The 20,030-nt window shown below is 37.8% G+C and overlaps 3 protein-coding genes across 3 annotated transcripts in view; 1 reads left to right on the top strand and 2 right to left on the bottom strand.

Annotated features, from left to right (window-relative positions):
* Positions 1–1,215, top strand: part of LOC141843908 (leucine-rich repeat receptor protein kinase HPCA1-like) — a 3,568-nt gene extending 2,353 nt beyond the window's left edge. The window contains exons 2-4 of the mRNA XM_074731929.1: positions 89–303; positions 508–634; positions 721–1,215. Coding sequence (XP_074588030.1) covers positions 89–303; positions 508–634; positions 721–1,215 — 837 coding nt within the window. The remainder of the gene's footprint in view (positions 1–88; positions 304–507; positions 635–720) is intronic.
* Positions 1,216–1,672: 457 nt separating this feature from the next.
* Positions 1,673–10,038, bottom strand: LOC141843851 (autophagy-related protein 18d-like). The gene is made up of 5 exons (XM_074731868.1): positions 9,763–10,038; positions 6,603–7,366; positions 5,500–5,758; positions 3,977–4,100; positions 1,673–2,054 (listed from the first exon to the last, which is right to left on the bottom strand). Exons 2-5 carry the CDS (start codon positions 7,359–7,361, stop codon positions 1,946–1,948), a joined length of 1,251 nt encoding a protein of 416 aa, XP_074587969.1. The 5' UTR covers positions 7,362–7,366; positions 9,763–10,038; the 3' UTR covers positions 1,673–1,945.
* Positions 10,039–13,647: 3,609 nt separating this feature from the next.
* Positions 13,648–16,273, bottom strand: LOC141843906 (receptor-like protein kinase FERONIA). Its single transcript, XM_074731928.1, has 2 exons — positions 15,728–16,273; positions 13,648–15,649 (listed from the first exon to the last, which is right to left on the bottom strand). Exons 1-2 carry the CDS (start codon positions 16,271–16,273, stop codon positions 13,778–13,780), a joined length of 2,418 nt encoding a protein of 805 aa, XP_074588029.1. The 3' UTR covers positions 13,648–13,777.
* Between the last annotated feature and the right edge of the window lie 3,757 nt (positions 16,274–20,030).

The following is a 20,030-nucleotide window of genomic DNA, read 5'->3' as shown; positions in this document are numbered from 1 at the left end:
GAAAGGTAAGAAATTTGCTATTCCATTGCCTTTAAGATCGGTAACCCTCACCAGATATCATTCAGGTGCTTCATATATCATTTTTCAGGTCTACAAAGGAAAGCTTTCAGATGGGCAGATAGTTGCGATCAAGAGATCTCAGAAGGGTTCCAAACAAGGTGGACTTGAATTCAAGACTGAGATCGAGATGTTGTCCAGGGTGCACCACAAGAACCTTGTGGAACTCGTAGGATTCTGCTTCGAAAAGGGCGAAAGGATGCTGGTGTATGAGTACATCTCCAATGGAACTTTATCTGATAACTTGTCTGGTAGAATCTCCAAACACTGCCTCTGATGGAATTTTAATCTGCCATGGCTGTTTTCTTCCACCCTCACAGCAGTAACTTCTATCAATTGCAGGAAATAATATTCTGAAATTGGATTGGAAAAGAAGACTAATATAGCTTTGGACTCAGCTAGGGGATTGGCTTATCTCCATGATCTCGCTAAACCTTCGATAATCCACAGGGATGTCAAATCAAGCAACATTCTGTTGGATGATAACTCAACTGCCAAAGTTGCTGATTTTGGTCTCTCAATGTTGTTGTTGGACAGCGATCGAGGCCACGTCTCTACTACCGTCAAGGGAACACTGGTAACATCTCTACCTCCTGGTGTTCTAACCAAATTAGCATTCCTAACAATGATGCAATATTCAAAGAGCTAGGTTGATCTCCACAGGGTTACCTTGATCCTGAGTACTTCATGACCCAACAATTGACAGCCAAAAGTGATGTTTATAGCTTCGGGGTCGTAATGATGGAGTTGATCAACTTGAGGATGCCGATAGAGAAGGGCAAATACATTGTTCGCGAGGTGAGGACACGACTGGACAAGAGTGAGAAAGAACTCTATGGCCTGAAAGACATACTTGATCCAGCTCTTGTTGAAGATGGATGTCTCATTGGCTTCTGGAGGTTTGTGGAATTGGCTTTGCAGTGTGTCGAAGACTCATCAGAGGATCGTCCAACGATGAACGATATAATAAAGGAGATCGAGAACATACTGAAGGATGATGAACTGAAAGAGAAACCAAATTCAGCATATTTATCAGCCACCTCTGTTGAACATGCAAATGGTGCTCCCATCCAAGCTTACGATGAGATGCTTCTTAGTAGGGAAGTTAACACCAGAAGTGATGCCACTCGCAGTGATAGATACACGTACTCAGAGTGAAAAAAAAAAAGAACAAAAAAACAAAACCACTACTTGCAGCATTTGTATTTTCACTGACTGCAAATTGCAGTTCAAGGATGAATCACATGTACTTGAAGAATGCTAAGGGTTTGTATTATGATTTACAATGGCAGCAGCAGCTAATGTCGAAAAACAAGTCGAGATGTAATAAGAGCAAATTATGAGAGGAGCCAAGTGTAAAACTATGAAAATTAATAATGATAAGCTCTGAATATTAGTTTTTTAACCTGTAATATGTTATATTACATTATTACAATTTAAGCCCCAGAGAGTAAAATTTCTTCTCTGCAGGTTTAAGTCGTGTGGGGGATGTAACAAGCATGCTATACAGGAACAAAATAGTGTGATCTAAGGCATCCAACAAAAGAATTGTCATGGAACATTTAGATCATACCTTGACATTCTGTTTCGGAGTTGAATGAAGCATGGTATCGAATGCTAATCAAACCTCAACTACCATATGCAGATCAAATTTTTAACATGGCCATATAGTTTTGGGTCTACAATTCAACAACTGTACAAAGATGAGAAGTGGGCTTTCTTTTTTACAGGTTATATGGGTATACTAGAAATTAAAATTATATCGATGCCTGCACATATCATTATGCAGAAGCTTTTTATTGGATTTAGAAACTTGGAAGATACAGCATATTTTGGACAACACAGGCGGCCACTAGATGATATTGAAGTGGATATTGTAGAAAAAAGATCAGTTTACTGCCAACTTCCGCCGGCGGGTATCAGTTTCCAAAAATCGTACGTATTCTTTCTGTAACATCTGACCGCCATTCACTAGGTCGAAGCTGCACCTACGGAAGCTGGAGGAAGAAAAAATAGAATAAGGAGAGATCTTAGCACAAAGAAAATAAATCATTTGACTGACTTTTTTGATATAAAATGGTGAAATTAGAGGACATATGTAGAGTTCATAATAAAATTCAATCCAATACCAGTATAATTAACAAAGATAAAATTTAAAAGCAATATAATACAACCCAATAAAAATAATTTAAAATTTTCATCTTCTAAATTTTTATTTTTAAAAAAAAACTTAATCATTATGATTCCTTCAGCAAGCAAGCAAACATTTAATGAAACTTTTAACAAGACATTACTTGGATGTTGCAACTTTAAAAGGTAACAAAACGATTCATAGATAGATTGTTAAACCACATTATTTATATTTTTGTGAGACAAGAAATGGTACAAACCAATAGAAGAACTAGTCAAATTCCTAGTCTGCCCACTCTTTAAGCAAGGTGTTGCTGTAATGGTTATAGTTTAAGGGAGGGACGCAAGCAGATTGGTCGAAGGTTATCATAGACGAGTCAAGTGTAGTTGTGATAGATGCAAATATTGTATCCAACCATTAACTTAATGTGTCTCTCAATGCCAAGTGACATGGCTAGAGATGACAACAAAACTTCATCATATTTCTACACTTATGAGTGAAAATCTATTTGAGGAAGAACACAAAAATGAGGAATAACAAGATGTTTTTAATTTCTCTCGTTTCTTTTCCTTCTTTATATAAGGTAAGCATTTACTTTTTCATTCAACGCTTCCTTCTCTCAGTTTCCTTCCCTCCTTTCCTTTCTTTCTCTCTTACTTCCATCTAACTCTTGTTCTAGCTTCTCCACAATATCTGAAGACCTTCTTGTCTCCCAGGTTAGAACTGTATCTTATTTAGGTGACTTATTTCCATAGTTGCAAATAAGAAGGTGGCACCCTCCCTAATTAGCCATGCAGTGTGTTCATAAAAGCAATGTGTTTCCTTAGCTGACGCCTTACTTTTAATATATATTATTCTTCACCTAACCTTACCTTTAGTGGTGTTGAATTGTCAAGCACCAACAAGTGTACGAAATTGCCTACATCAGTTACAAATTACAATACCATTTTCTCAGTTCTAGATAAACTTCTCGCTTTTCTTACACCTAAAAGTTAACAGACATAATAGACTATAAGTTAAACACTCAAGAAACAGACTCAAAGACAAGCACCAAGATCTTCCATTCAAAAAGACAAAGGACAATTTGTAATGAAGAAATTTTGTTCTTACAAACTACTTATTCTAAGAGACGCTACATGAAATCTATAACAGAATGGTCCATAAATTCAACTGTGCCATGCAAGGATAAGATACATGTACCTATCCCAAATAGCTGGAACAAATTGACGCTTAAGAAATTTCAATACGATGGATACCATCAAACGACGATCAAACGGAGTTTTGGATCGTAGTTTTAGATTGTATGTACTGGCAAAGTTTAAACTTAAATTTGATATCAAAACAGCATAAGTAGTTCACAGAACAAGATTACTTAAATTGAACTTGGCAGAGCCATGTCAGGAATAAAGAAAATTCATGTTGCTGTGGAGAAATCAGCATGATAAAAAAATTGTAGGTTAAATCAAGTCAACTATACCTAAGAAAGGTTATTGACCTTTCGTTCACCTATCTCCTTTGTGTTCTTTCCACTTATTTCTTCTAGCTAGTATTCTTATTTTTAAGAAAACATTTAATTACCCAAGAATGTCAGGCAATAGCTTTCAGCACAATATCAGATAAGTATGCTGAGATATCATTCATCTGGAGTTTATTTAACCAAAGGATAACATACAATTGGTAATATTTCATTAAGTGGTGTATAAAAATATCTTAGAGAAGATAAACCTGACATGCAAATGGAAGAAATCCACCAATTTTGCTTTTAGTACAAGGTAGCATGATTAGTACCTGCCATCCATGCCAACAATCATAACTGAGTTTTGTGATCCAAAAGCAGCAATATAACGGGTGACCTCTGGCAAGTGAAACTGAGCAAAAGACCATTCGGAACTGAAATACTTAGGCAAGACACCTGATCAAACCACCCAATTAGAGAAGGCATGAAGACAGGCATCCTCGACAGATTAACAAAAATTCAAGTATCTAAAAATCAGTTTTTCATATTAAAAAACAAGGTAATTAAAAGTAAGGCTCGAATCATATAGAAGAGCATAGTCAAATAGTCAATCATTTTGGTGATTTTACAAATCATGAATTGTAAGATTAATGTTCAAATGATAAATAAGAAGAAAAAATATCTTACTATAATTTGTAAGAATATCATATTTAACAATTTTTAGCATCTACATTAATAAACAATGTCACAAATAATAAAATAGTCATATTAACTCTAAAAAATATACTAAAGTTTTATCTATCTTCTATATGACTGAATTACATTTACAAAAAATCAAAAAGACACATGTCACTCCATATCCTGTTCACGTGGGATATTATTATTTACATCAAGATATCATTATCTGGATCTATCATAGTCTTCCTTTTCCTCTTCAGCTTCTTTCTCAATATTTGCCTTCACTAGTAATTCACCCATATGGTTTGAACTTTTTCAATGCTAATCAAATTGAATAGTTCAATTCGAATCGTGAATCATACAAGTCTAATAACTATGCTGTTTATTGCATACAGTAGAACCGTTTGGTCAAATTCCTTTATGAACCAAAAACTCAATGTAGAACAATGGTATTATTTTTTAAAATTGAATGGGTGTTAAAGGCACACAATCAATCACCAAAATCATTGATATGGTTTTTATGGTATGAGTATCTAAACTTCAGCCCTGCGAATGCTTTGACATACAGTTTCACTTACGGTCGCTAGCACTCAGCAGGTTCACACCTTCTGGCAAATTGGTAATGTGGTCTTCCATACAATAATGATCTGAAGTTTCAAATTAAATATTCACATTGTCCTTCTCTTTGTTCTAGTGCTGTCTATTACTCTTCCACAAGTATGGACTTATCTAAACAAACTCTTTCGGTCAATCTTTTTTATCTAAAAAGGTTAGACAGTCAATATCTGAGTCCTATCCAATGAGAACTCTAGGCCTGAATTTTAAACCCAAAGTCAAAAAGACACTTTGCGCCATTAGGATTGAATAATAGTTTAATTCAAGGAATTGTTAGTATACCCTTAATAGATGTTGAAAGAAGTAAACGAAAATCAGATCAATAAATATGATTTATATTTTTAAATAGCTATTGAGCTGTAACACACAAGTCAGAACCACCACAAATCAACAATTCTTGACACATTCCTGGACTATAATAGATATTCTAACAGGTTTTTTTGCGTCTAAGAAAACAAATCAAACCGAATCCATTAATCAGTGGAATTATTCTAATAGGTATTGTTCCCATCATAAACAACACAGAAAAGAAAAAACAGTGGCCTAGGCATGAATGGCATACTTCTCATGAAATAAAGTGACGAGTTGGTATTTGTTCCAGTGTTTGTAGATACAAGGGCATTGAGACTACTAGAAGAGTTCTGATGAACAATTCCTGGAGCTTGAGCAGATGCAAGCTGGGTTGAAGCATCTTCTCCAGCCACTCTAACTCGAAGACTAAACACATGAATAGTTCCTTTGTCACTTGAAACAACCAGCCATTGTACATTTGGAGAAAGGGCAATGCTATATATTTCAGCACTATCTAGTCCTCTGCGTACCTATACTTTTATTGACAAGAAATATATAAGTACATAAAATGAGTCAAAACACAATTTAATATGGTTACCAGTCAATAAGCAAATATTCATCACAGACAGTATTAGTCTAAGATGGCAGATTGTTACAGAATGAAAGAAAATGCAAATGAATAAATAAATAAAATAAAAACATATAACTTCATAACACTAAGAAGTGACGCATTTATACTCTCATACTCTATGCAGATGACAGGCTTTAAAGCATAGTTAGAAGTTTAATATCCTTAAAGAAACCGGAGGGAAGCAACTTTAATGTAGTCAACTGTGAAATTTTAGCAAGCATTTTCCCAAAATTAGAAGAAAAAAAAGGAAAAATAAGACATAAAGTAAGCTAAACAACCAGCTAATCTAACTCACAGTCTCACACTAGACTATTGCAACTTTAAACACACTAAAAATCCAACATTTAGATAAATCAATTACTTAACTCACTCTATAAAATAACTTAGCTCTAGTAAAGTCTTGAACATGTAAAAGAACCCTTATGCTTTTTTTCACAAAAAAAAACCCTTAAACAACTAGCAATCATTGACTAATTTGTGAGCTTGTAAGAATGTGGATTATACATTCAAAACCATATGAAAGATACAAGGTTGATTATGCAAAAAAGGTTGAGCAAGATACTAATGGATATACTTTCCTAAGAGAATAGCAAAAGCATTGGGAGCAAGGAAAAGAGTTGGACTTTTTCTAAATATCTCACAGCCCAAATGTTTCCAATAAAATTTGAGCACTGCAACCAAAATAAGGAACCTGTTCTACTTCGTATCAGATCAGTAGCATAAGGCAAAGCTTGAAGTTCTACCTCTTGCAGTTGTGTACCATCCATGGTGTTGAATATTCTGATCAATGTGCCTTTTGTGCTTGCAGTGGCTAGAAGTAGCCCATCCAAGGTAAGAGTCATACAAGATATCTGAGAATCATGAGCACTAAAAGATTTTGTCATCTTCAAACCAAAATGTTCAACTCGGACATCTCCCTGACGCAAACCAGGGTATGCCAACACAGAGGTGCTGGAATGATGTGAGAGACAACAAAGTCCTTTAGGATTAGATAGAGTCTCTATTTGATGAAGTAGCTTCAAGTCTGTGAAATCATATACATAAATCTTATGCTCAAGAACTATGACAAAACGATCTCGTCTTAGTTTCACTCCTCGGACATCAGATCTATATGTAAATTCACCAATGCAACGACTCTGATGATCATCCCAGATCACTACTTTGTTAGGTGGATATTGAGTATTGGTACCACTGCCTACAAGAGCTAGGATATTGGAACGAAAAAACATTTCAACAATGCCAAAGCCCCCACTTTTCAAATCTCTCCTAAAGGTTTCTTTGAAAGTGTTGCAGTTATAAATCCTGAAACCATTGCTTGTTCCAACTGAAAAGCATCCATAGTCTTGATTCCAAGTCACTGATAGCAGCTCACTTTGATTACTATCATCACAGTCAGTTGGGTCCATTTGACTAGGAGTTGAAGATAGCCATGACTGTGGTGGTTCTGATGAGGCAATCCTCATTGGTGGATTAATGTTCCTTGTTGAAATTGTTGAGCTCATTGAGGCTGTAGACAAGAATAAAAAATGACAAAAGAAGTCAGGTCATTGTAAAGTCAGTGAGTCAACTTGGACTATACTGGATTTGCCAGCCTAATGTGAGAATGTAAAGACATTAGAAGTTAAGACCGCCTAAAATCAATTAAATTATCCTCAGTTAGTAGACTATAAGGAAAGATCAACACAAACAAATAACAAGAGAAATGGAGAAGCATGTTGTAGATATTTGCTAATTTGTTAAAGAATATTAAGTTGTATCATTCTGCCTACTGAATTAAACTTCAGTAGGCAAAAACGCTAAGAAACACTATGTTTAGGAATTAGGATTTGTGCATGATCCTATAAAGCACTGAAAACTAATGTCTGTAATCTGGTAGGTGAATTTAGCATGAGAAAGAAAAAGAAAACTAATCATAGAGAACAGAGATGTAAATGTGAAAAAAGGAGAGGGCATAAAAGCTGTTTAACTAGATACAACAATATCATTCTCTGAGATGAACTTAGCAGCTATCAGTTGCATCCAACATTGTGGCACAAAAATAAGTAATGGGAGTTTCTAAAGAAACTTGGGTATCTTGACTAGCCTGCAAAAGGGTCTACCATACTCAGAGGAAATAATCTAGATTATAAGGAAGACAGGTAAAATATAAATATACATGTACGTGAGTTGTTTCCTTGAGAGGATATATACATGGGAGGTTAGATAATTTGAATATTCAAATGAGAATTATATCAAAGATTTCTTTGCTCTTCTTTTTCACCGTTTCTCTTTCAGACATCTTCAGCAATCTATTTGCAACCATAGACTCTAATGCTGACACCCTCCGGTTGATGATTTGTCTTGATAAGCTACTACACACCTTCATATTGTTTCACAAGGAATTCCAGGCACTCATCATCGAACATGACACCCTTGTTACTCTATCACAGCTGGACCACCTGGTGATGGATTGACTGATGAGTGACAATCTCATACCGCAACCACTTGTTCAGTCACAACACCAACAACACCACCTCCTCGAGCCAAGGACCACTTGTCAATTCTTTAATTTATCGATCCTTCTCCTCTAGATACCTAATTGTGATTCACAGCATGAAAACCAAAGCAAGCCAACCTTGATGGTGGATGTAGGAATCAAGGAGCAACATGCTCACCCAATGCAACCACAAGGTTATCGCTACAATTAGGATCATAGTGCTCGTGTACACCATATAGTGAACATGATCCAATGTCAGTACTGCCACTATCGCTATTGGAAGAAGAATGATGGGAAAGGGAGCAACAGGAAACCAAATTAAGCACAAGGATAGAAGTAAAAATTTTGATTAGTTTTGATCAGATTTTGAGTGGATGTTATGAAGGATGGATGCTCAAATTCAACCCTTTGAATAATCCTCTTCCCCCTTCACCAATTCAAGGAAACACAAAAATGATGATCCATGAGAGCAATCCATAGCCAACATAATCCAATGTCAAGATTGCTTCTATCTCCACTGAAAGAAAAATAATGGGAAAGGGAGAGCAACAGCAAAATCAAATTAAGCACAAGGATAGAAATAGAAATTTTGATTTGTTTTGTTTAGATTTTGGGTGGATGTTATGAAGGATGGATGCTCAAATTCATCCATTTGAATTAATTGTCTTCCCTCTTCATCTATTCAAGGAAACAGCAAAACGATCATCCATCTGTTAACTTATCCACTGCTCAGTCATCCATCAAGTATCCACTGAAGGAAACATGGACTTAGTCTCCATTTAGGATTTCTAGCTCATACTTATGCTATCAGTTAACTTTTGTTTCGTTTCAGTAAAATACAAGTCTAATAAATAACATATTAGATGCCAACCAAATTTGACAAAAATACAGAAAATTACATTCTGTTTACTAAATTGAACAAAACAAGTATTCTGTTTTGGATCTTCTTCTCATGACAGTTCAAGACAGTTTTTTAGACATCCGACTCAGAAGCTAATAGTGATGAATAGAAAAACAAATTCTCTTTAGTGTGGTGAACACGAATCCTCTAGAGTAGTCAACACAGTGGCAAAGAATACGTAGCAAAACGTAAAGGCTATGATTTGTTCGTTTCCATGAATCAGATAGCAAAGTGAAAGATAAAACTTCGACCATCCAACTTACTCAAGGAGCTAGCGTAAATAATAAGAACATAAATCAGAACAACCAACATTCGTCTCCCAGAGAAATCTTAACGCGATTACGCACCAAATTTTTTTGGAATAAAGACAAACGACCGACTCCAAAACGAACGAGTCGGTCAGCAGAAAAAAGCTTCACTCTAACACAAGAATGAGGAAGCTATCTCTCTACCTGGCAACATTCCCAACTTTCCAATCGACCAAAGTTGGAAGTAAACAAATCAAGCAAGTAGAGGGAAACAGAACCTTGCAGATCGAAGTCGAATCCCCAAGAGAAAACCGGTCAGAGCTCCACGGGAAGCATGATTCCACCAGATCAGGGACAGTAAAAGGGGTAGTGAAGCAAGAGACAGAGAGAGACGCAGAGGACCTTGGCGAAAAGATCCAAAAAGACCTCAAGCTTTCCCACCATCCTCTCCCCCCATTTTTATTACGCCCGAGCGAAGGAAGGGAATGAGAACGAGGTCGAAAGAAAGGGCAAGATCCGACGAATTATGGTGCGGAGAGATCCTGTACAGCGTTCCCTCCTCGTTCTGGCAAAACTCGTCGTTTGCAATTGTGACGCCTGCCGTCCGTTCCTGTCACTATCACATGCACGCCGTCAGTTCATTTGCTCGGCTTGACCGAGAAGAACGGCGGAGATGATGGAGTTTCTCGATGAACGGATGTGATGATGTAGAGTTCGGCATGCGTGAGTAGAAATTTATTTTTTATCTGTAAATATAAATTTATTTTTTATCTTCAAAATTAATCCTGAATTATTTTTAAAAATATGGATTTCTTCCTCTGTCCCACGCACACTGAGATACATTCTACCTCATCAAATATAATGTACTAAAAGATCAAAATAAATGATGCACTTGGATTATTTCCGATTTAATATATATAATATCACATGAAAGAGGAACAATCATACGCTGTTGATCTACAAATCATCCAGAAATATCCTCAACTCTCTGACTAATGCATGTGGCTGCCAAAAGGTTAGGTGTCCTGACAATTTTTTTTCAAGGACATGCCAAAATGATCCAGCAATTTCACGAAATGGATCTAATCATAAAGATAGTATGTTTCAGACTCCCCTTTTTATAGATTTGCTTTGATATTCTTCATAAATCATGGTTTATCTTGGATTCTAATTAATGACTCATCAAAACTTTTATTTAGATAATACAGGTCCCGCAAAGAATTCCTTTTGTTATGCTTGATGCATGTGTTTTACCTTAGCAGTCCTAAAAATTGTAGTGGGTAAATTTTTTATAATGATCGGTTCCACCGTCGAAACGATACCATATCAGAAAACCCTCTTAAGGATTTTTTGGAAGCACGGTACCACTAGGTTGATAAAAGTATACTGCCTCAACAGCACCTCAGCCAACAAATACATGTTGCTAAGACTTGAATCGCGCAGTACCTCAGTCAACAAATACATGTTGCTATGAGGATTCGAGATAAGACACTTCAACAAAAAAATTATAGTGGGTAAATTTTTTATAGTGATCGACCCCACCGCCGAAACGGCCCCATATCAGAAAACCCCCTAAGGGATTTTTTGGAGGCACGATACCACTAGGTTGATAAGAGCATACTACCTCAACAGCACCTCAGCCAACAAATACATGTTGTTAAGACTTGAATCGCACAGTACCTCAATCAACAAATACATGTTGATATGAGAATTCGAACTCGAAACCTCAAGCAACATATGTCTCCATGCTTACCACTTGGGATAAGATACTTCAACAAAAATTGTAGTGGGTAAATTTTTTATAGTGATCGGCCCCACCGCCGAAACGGCCCCATATCAGAAAACCCCCTTAAGGATTTTTTGGAGGCGCGGTACCACTAGATTGATAAGAGCATACTGCCTCAACAGCACCTCAGCCAATAAATACATGTTGCTAAGACTTGAATCACGCAGTACCTCAGTCAACAAATACATGTTTCTATGAGGAATTCGAACTCGAAACCTCAAGCAACACATGTCTCCATGCTTACCACTTGGGATAAGACATTTCAACAAAAAATGATAAATCTCAGTCAGTCTCATGGACTCAATCCCTGGGGGTGGCTGGCCCGGTCCAACGGAAGTTTCCCACAGACCACCAGGGTAAATCGGGAAGCGCATACGACGGCCAATCTAGATGCCCAACATCCTTTGATTGCGTTCTCCATTTGGAAGAAAATTCTTACAAATACGCCGTAGCTGGGGATCGAACCGCGAGTCCCTGAGTCACAACTCGGATGTCCTACCGTTGCACTATTGCCCCGGGGACAATATAATGGTGTTTTCAGTATAATGGTGTTTTATCTTTAAACAATATAATGGTGTTTTCAGTAAAGTTTTATTTAAAGAATTTCTTGCTCCTGAAACCCCACTATTTCGCTTCTTAGATGCTCGTGACACCCAAAGCAGCAACAAGTAAGCAAAGCAAATGTAAGATCAATTTCGACTGGAAAAGCATCAAGAGTGAGTTATATTCTTCAAAATTCTGAACTCTAATCCTTTGCAGTCTTTAAATTAAATATATTGATCGAGAGCAACTACACAGCCAGCGCAGTGTTCATCGTACGAGCTAACTGAGTGCCGAATGGGCTGAGCTATCAAATGTCCGAATCAATCGAGTACCAAGTGGACTGAGCTATTGAGTATCGACCTTGTTGAGTGTAGAGTAGACTAAGTGTCGGAGTTGTCGAGTGGATCAACTATCAAGTGGCTTGAGTAAGTTGAATGTCGAGCAGTCTGAGTGGGTTGACTGTTGAGTGATCGGACTAAGTAGATTGAGTGTCAAGCAGTTTGAGTGGATTAACTATTGAGTGGTCCAATCGAGTAGGTCGAGTATTGAACAGTCCTAGTAGGTCAATTATCAAGCGATCTGAGTGCTAACTGAGTGTCAATTGTCAAGTTCGAATATCAACGATCGATTCTGAGTGTCGAATTGCTCGAGTGTTAATTGCCAAGTTTAAGTGGAAATCTGAGCTGAGATTTGTCAAGGTATATATTAGATATAATTTTTTTTGAAATAGATTCATTTCCTCATGTGATGCTTTGAGGTTATATTAGACATTTATTTTTGATGATATAACGGATTGACTACAATCATAATTTAGCATTAATTGTTTTTAATAAACTGAGCATGTATCTGAATACTATCATAGGGAAATGAAAAATATTATCACATTGGAGATTGTTGGAGAAAGAAGATGGATGAAAATTTTCATCCTTTCTGTCCAAAGTAAGAGCTTCGACTCAGGACGATATTACACCTATTGATTAATGACCGAATAAAAGTATTATTTGTCTTCACCCGCTTGGCTTGAAATGTAATAGTCAAACATCAATAGTAGGTCCTTATGCCTTAAAAATGATGATAAAACAATCCTAAGCTCTAATATCAATTAAAAGCAATAAGATACATCAAACAAAATCAATGACATGACATAGTTATCATCATCTATAAAGCAAAATAAAACTGAATTGAAACAATAACATTCCAAATACTGATCTGAATCCAGCACTAAAGCTATTGTTCCTTATTTATCACGAGAGAAGTTTAATAGAGTCTTCTATAGGAATGGACAACAACTAAATTAGTTCCCCCTCAATGAGGAAGAGAGGAGAAAGAAGAAGAAAGAAATCCATATAAGTTTGACTTCCTCCTTATATACCCTGGTCCATCTTGGGGAGATCATCTACTTAAAAGCTCATAAGCCGTTAACTATCTATTAGTTAACAAATCAAATTATTGAATCTACACATTGAATCCATATCCAATAATATAAATCCTCTTTCATGTAATATGCATTAGATCGAGATTTAATCTTAATGGTAATTATTCTGTTAATTCAAGTATAAGACTTGCGTTTATCATTCTGTGCAGGCCGGACTTCAGGTCCACTTCAACTTCAGCATCCACGTCGTCGACCGATTTCAGCTTCATCACCAGGGAACACACGATAAGCAAACATGAAATTAACCATAGATTTTACAACATGCTTGTAAATACAAAATACAACCTACTATTAGTAGTGCATATGGTTCAAAAGCTTGACCATATAGACATCCTTTTTCTTCTGTAAAAAAGGTGGAATCCGTTATAGACATCCTTAAATCTAGTGAAAAAGCGTAAACACAATGAAAAGTAAATTGCACAAATTGTATCATTTGTATCATCTCACGCAGTTGGAGTCAACTTGAGTACCAACTTCGATGCATAGATAAAGGCTTATCCATTTGTGTCCTCTATGTTTAATCCAACAGTCAAGGATAAGAATCAGCTCTTATCAGAGACTTGTGAGAAGACAACCTGTGGGATCTCTTAGACGGCAGCGCCTCGCTAGCAAAGCTCCTTTCTCTGATCATTTTGGAAACAGTGGTTGTCGTGCTTGATTCCACCATTGAAGTAGGTATTGCATTTTCAGTTGTATATTCCTGGAGCCGGAGGGCAAATTCAAGGTTCTGAAGGACATCGCCCATGGAAGGTCGGTCCACCCCAGCATCAGCCACACATTTCTCCGCAGTCTCAGCAAACTTGTCAAAACTTTCTGGAGCCATTCTACCCTTCAAATAGGGATCGATGATGTCGACAAGGTTGCCGTTCTTATGACAGTGAACTGCCCAATCAGCCAAGTTCACTTGTTCATCTGGAAGCATGTGCATAAGAGCAGGCCGGGCACAGAGGACCTCAAACAACACAACCCCAAAAGAGTAAACATCAGATTTCTCAGTGAGCCGGTGACTCCAGGCGTACTCAGGATCAAGGTAACCAAAGCTTCCCTTCACCATTGTGCTGACATGGGTGTCATCCAAGGTCAGGAGAGTTTTCGAAAGTCCAAAGTCTGAAACTTTGGCGACCCATTTTTCATCTAGCAATATGTTTGTGGTCTTGACATCTCGGTGTATGACGGTATGCTTTGCGCCTGTGTGAAGGTAATGCAAGCCTCGTGCAGCCCCGATGCAAATCTCAAGTCTTTGTTTCCATGAAAGTGGTGGCTTCTGAGAATTATAGAGGTGATCACGAAGTGTACCACGAGCCATGTAGTCATAGACTAAGATCATTTCACACTTCTCCTGACAGCAGCCGATCAAAGAGACAAGGTGTATGTGCCGGAGCTTTGAGAGTGTATCAATTTCAGTATGGAACTCATTGACACCTTGCTCGGCCCTTGGGTTACTACGCTTGATTGCAACCTTCATGCCCATGCCATTGATCTCCCCAAGATAGACCTTCCCAAACCCACCAACCCCAAGAAGAAGAGACTCATCAAAGTCTTTTGTGGCAGCCTTGATCGTTGCAATGGAGAAATCTCGACAAACATTAGAAGGGATTGGCGAGGCATAGCAACTAGAAGTTTCCTGGTAAGTGATGACTTTCTTCTTCCTTTGGCACCTGCAGAATAGAATTAGGCAAAAAGCAACAAGCAAGACAACAACCCCACCCACAATAGCAGGAACAACCTTATGATTCTTCCTGCTCATATCCCTGTTAGGATCGTCGACAATTTGATGGCTAACCGATTCTGGATTAAGACCAGCTAAACTGTTGCTGCCGATGTCTTGCAACTTGAAGACCTCTAGCCCATTTAGGATGGCATCATAATACTCTGGTTTCGTTGCAACGTTAGGATGAAGAGCAACCCACATGTCCATCTGCCCGCTTCCCATGGTGAACGCCACATAATCCTTGTACGCTGGGACACCTATATTGCCACTCCAAGCAATAACATCAGCATCTTTCTGCATTGTCTGGTTATTAATGAAGATATCAAAAACTCTCTGGTTTATCTTGGTCATGGGATACTGTATCTCACAGAAATGAAAGCGGACAAGGTAGTAGAAGCCAGCATCCACTGGAAGAATCCATGTAAGATTGTACTGCAAATTCACTCCTGCATCTGGACCCATTGACCTAGCTGTGCCATAGACTTCAGTCGGCGCAATGTAAGTCGGAACTTGAGGGGGGTATGCGATGCTCACGTTTGGATCATTTGAGTATGTCACGCCAAAAGCAGCGCCGAAAATATACTTTGAATCATCTTCCCAGGAGCGGAACAGTTCATCTTCGCCGGGGGATATTGCGCGACCACCCACGTTGAGCCGGTGAACAGTTTGAATAGCCCATTCTGGATCAATCTCATAAGGGATAGAATTCCCATAATTATCAGTGATAAGGATAGAGTTGGCGGAGCCAAAGATGTCAGGGATGGGCACAATCTCGATACCGTTTATAAAGGCAAAAGAATCGGAACTGGAGGAGGGGGTGAAGGTGAGGTTCAGGACGCCGGCGGACACATTCAAGGAAAATTCGCGGGTGATGTAGTCGAAGTTTACAGCATCAGCGACAAGAGAAGCACTGAAATTGTGAAGGAGGGTGTAAGGGCCAGCCGTGACAGAGAAAAAGGCGTCGGTGGCGGTGTAGTTGGCGTAATTGTAAGGGTAGAAATAGAGGCGGAGGAATACCCGACCGACGGCGAGAGGGAAGGAGTAGGTGGAAGGGGAAGTGAATACCCGCGCCGTCAAGTACGGAACTTTGGGCACCGACGAAGCTTGCTGTGGAGCTGCGACACTCTCACTGCTCGAGGGGAGAGCGAACTCGGAACCGGAGTCAGGAGTCCAACTTCTTCCGTCGAGGTCCGAGTCTGGCGCTGGAGCTCCGCAGTTGAGGAGGATTGAGGATTTACGGTCCGCAGCCACTGATAGCAGCATTATGAAAGCAGCACAGACGAGGGTGCGGGGAGGAATCAGAGGGTTCTTCATGGCAGAAAAGAAGCTCAAAACCTCGAACAAGATTTGGTCTTTGCACTACTCTGCAACGAGGCTAAACGAAAATGTTGGAGAAGGCGGGTTGATCGTTTTAAATTGCCGATGATGATGATTTTTCCAATTTTAAATATTTTTTTTTATTAATACCGCGGGCAGGTGGCAGCAGGACGACAAGGGAAGACTTGGAGATTCCACGCTGAATGCTTTTCTGTCTTTTTACCAGAAAGATCCTTGATGACTAAAACAAGTAAAGAAGCAAGAATGTTTTTTCCTTAAAACAAGAACCTTTTTTTCCTGATTTAGTTTCATTTATAATGTCCCATTCAAGGGAATTGTAAAAAAATTCTCATCATCTCCAAGTCCTTTTATTTAAAAGAAAAAAAGGAAAATATATATGATTTCACAAAATTGAGATGGATTTTATTTGTATAGTTTCAATCAATTTGACTTCTCCTCAAACCAAATCCCACTCCTTTGAATTTTCACCTGTCGGCCACTTTTACTTGAAAGGACAAGAAAAACGATCGACATTAAGATTATTAGTTCACACAATAAAATCCCCACGGAATAAAATAAAAATAATTAAAAGAACAACCTGTTTGTTTTCTTCTTAACAAGAAAACAAACAATCTATTTTTTTTAAAGAATATGATTTTATTTTATGGTCTAATGAATAATAGTTTATTATTTCTGAATAATTTTAGAGATCAATTATTTTTAATATGAAAGTCATAAAATTTATTTCGAATGATTTTTTTATTTAATTGGTTTATCATCTTTTTTTTCTCTTATGGTTTATGGCTCGTTTTGAGGAAGTTGCTTCCATTTGGAAACACAGGCTTAAATGCCAGTTCTCATTTGGAAACACAGGCTTAAAGAACAAGATATTTTTTAATTTAATAATTGAGTTCTCATATATTTTTAAAATTTGAGATTCATATATAAAAAACTCATATGCACTATATGCATATCTAATACATATGTATTCCGATCAATATATCATGGATAGGTTTCAATACCGATTCAAGGATTACTGACATACATGCTCCTGAGATGAAGTGATGGGGAGAGGAAAAGTGACCTGTAAAGTATTCAAAAAGAGAGTTAGAATGACACCGAAAGTGGGTCCCGGTAAGTCACTCCGACGCTCAAGTTAGGGTTTAGCGCGAGAAAGGAGATTAATGACTTGGGGAAGTTAGGGTTTATGCGTGCGTACCTATACCCATGGATATGAGTTACCTTTTTATAGTGGTTGATCTCTGAAATATTAGTATCTGTTTGAGAAATAGTCTGACATACCTCCTCTGTCCTAGAAAGATTCTGTCAGTTTATATATAAATTTGAGAATACGATCTTACTTCTATGGGAGAATTGGCTCTGTGCTCCCTAGTTTAGACGGGATGACCCTGTCTCTAGATAAGAATCACGTGCCACAGCTGCCCACCGAACATTGCGGCTTCGACCCAATACTAACACGCGGGCACAGGCCGAGATCGAAGCAGGAGGTTGGCTCACGCTGCCAAGAGCATGCTAAGAACAGAGCAGGAGGTTGGCACATGTTGTAGGAAGCATATCGAGACCGAAGTAGGAGGTCGGCTCACGCTGCCAACAGCATGCCGAGACCGGAGCAGGAGGTCGGCACATGTTGTAGAAAACATACCGAGACCGGAGCAGGAGGTCGACACATGCTGCAGGAAGCATGCGGAGACCGGAGCAGGAGGTCGGCACATGCTGCAAGAAGCATGTTGAGATCAGAGCAGGAGGTCGGCACATGCTGCAGGAAGCATGCCGAGACCGGAGCAGGAGGTCGGCACATGCTGCAGGAAGCATGCCGAGACCAGAGCAGGAGGTCGGCACATGCTGTAGGAAGGATGCCGAGACCGGAGCAGGAGGTCGGCACATGCTGCAGGAAGCATGCCGAGACTAGGAGCAGGAGGTCGGGACATACTGCAGGAAGCATGGTGAAACCGGAGCAGGAGGTCGGCACATGCTGTAGGAAGCATGCCGAGACCGGAGCAGGAGGTCGACACATGCTGTAAGAAGCATACCAAGACCGGAGCAGGAGGTCGACACATGCTGTAGGAAGCATGCCGAAACTGGAACGGGAGGTCGGATTTTTATATTCATGGAGAAATAAAAAATTAAATTGATCATCATGCTTACCCTACTTTCCTACATTTTTTCAACCCCATCTTTATAAAATATCCACGTCATCGTCCGAGACCCATACCAGATCAATATGTAATCAATAATTTTTTATCCTATCTTGATCTTTTTTGGATTATGCACCAAAACTTAGTTAGACATCGCTACACTCGTAAGTATTTGTAAAATGATTGTCTTCTTTTCACAACTATAAGGGTTTTTATCTATTATCTTCTCGGGTATCTTATTCAAAAGGTAATTAGTTGTTAACACAGCTTCCCTTCATATGTACTCTAGTAGTCTAGAGTTCAATAGAAAAAAGAATTCGTCATCTTGTACCATTTTAATTACTCCGAACTACTTTAATGATTCTATTAAGTTAGTTTTCAATCTCATTCTGATAAAGAATAAAATTTTTTATAATTTTATCAATAAAAATGAAAATTTATTTATTTCTACCACATGTCGATATACCCTTTAGATCGCACATAATATGGATTATATTACGACCCGTGCAAGCTAAGGGATAAATAACTTCTTGTCATTTGAATGTTAGGCTTGGATTTAAACGTGATTTTACATACACAATTTTAGAATTTTAATTGGTATATATTTTTTTTAAACAGCTAATCTAAAGGTTTATTCCGAACTCATTATTTTAATTATGAACTCCTCTTTTTCCCGACAACAGACCAAGAAGTTTTTTTTTTTTGTCTCAAACTTCTTAACACTTTCTTCCCAGGTGATTATATTATTTTGAGCACTTTCTTCCCAGGTGATGTAGGCGGATCTTGCAGCATCCCGCAAGAGAAGCACTGAAATTGTGGAGGGTGTAAGGGCCAGCCGCGACAGAGAAAAAGGCGTCGGTGGCGGTGTCGTTGGCGTAACTGTAAGGGTAGAAATAGATCAATCTTAATAAATAAGATTGCTTAATGCGTGCCAACTGGATTAGTTTAATTAAAAATATTAAGATGTATATGTATTAAAAACTAAAAAATATTAAATTAAATATATAAATTAAATTCACTATTAAAAAAATTACACCATCCCGTTATAAAAAAATTATTCCTTTTACATTTATTATGCCGATGTAAAATAAAACATTAAACTAGTAATAACATTCCATTATTATAATCAAAAGTTTAAAAATAAATAAGTCAATCTAATTATAATTATATTCTATATTTTATTCTACCATACCAAACATAATCTAGTGAATAAAAGTTTATATTATATAATAACTCCGTTGGACGCACGTTGTTAGCCAGTGTCGGTGCCAATGAGAGTTATACAGGCAGCTCTTTGGCAAGGAATGCTCTAGTAATAAATAATGTCGTTCTCTATCTATCCCTAAAGCAAATCATCCATTCAATCTACGGCTTGGATTTAATCTTAACTCTATCGTGAACAATCATAATTTTTTTTTTTAAGAATTAATATATAATATAAAAAAGTTTAATATGAAATCAATATGACACGCTCAATTGCATATATATATATATATACTGTATATGGATGTGGGACCTATTATATAGATGTGTCATGTTAATTTCATATTGAACTTTTTCATACTATCTTTCATTATTTTTTTTAATTTACTTTTTTA

Source organism: Curcuma longa, chromosome 13 (genome assembly GCF_044706935.1).
Source record: "Curcuma longa cultivar G26 ecotype Majalengka, Jawa Barat chromosome 13, ITB_CL_G26_1.1, whole genome shotgun sequence".
Taxonomy (NCBI): domain Eukaryota; kingdom Viridiplantae; phylum Streptophyta; class Magnoliopsida; order Zingiberales; family Zingiberaceae; genus Curcuma; species Curcuma longa.
Note: the sequence above shows the minus strand (reverse complement) of the source record. Positions and strands in the feature narration are given on the sequence as shown.

What these genes read in the sequence shown, in the direction of transcription:
- LOC141843851 (XM_074731868.1), bottom strand. Translation starts at nt 7,361, where the DNA reads ATGAGCTCAACAATTTCAACAAGGAACATTAATCCACCAATGAGGATT. An exon ending in GTCACTTTATTTCATGAGAA is followed by an intron (nt 4,101 to 5,499) that starts GTATGCCATTCA and finishes TGGTTTGATCAG; the next exon opens with GTGTCTTGCCTAAGTATTTC. An exon ending in ATTGTTGGCATGGATGGCAG is followed by an intron (nt 2,055 to 3,976) that starts GTACTAATCATG and finishes TTCTTCCTCCAG; the next exon opens with CTTCCGTAGGTGCAGCTTCG.
- LOC141843906 (XM_074731928.1), bottom strand. Translation starts at nt 16,273, where the DNA reads ATGAAGAACCCTCTGATTCCTCCCCGCACCCTCGTCTGTGCTGCTTTC. An exon ending in TTATAAACGGTATCGAGATT is followed by an intron (nt 15,650 to 15,727) that starts GTGCCCATCCCT and finishes ATCCCTTATGAG; the next exon opens with ATTGATCCAGAATGGGCTAT.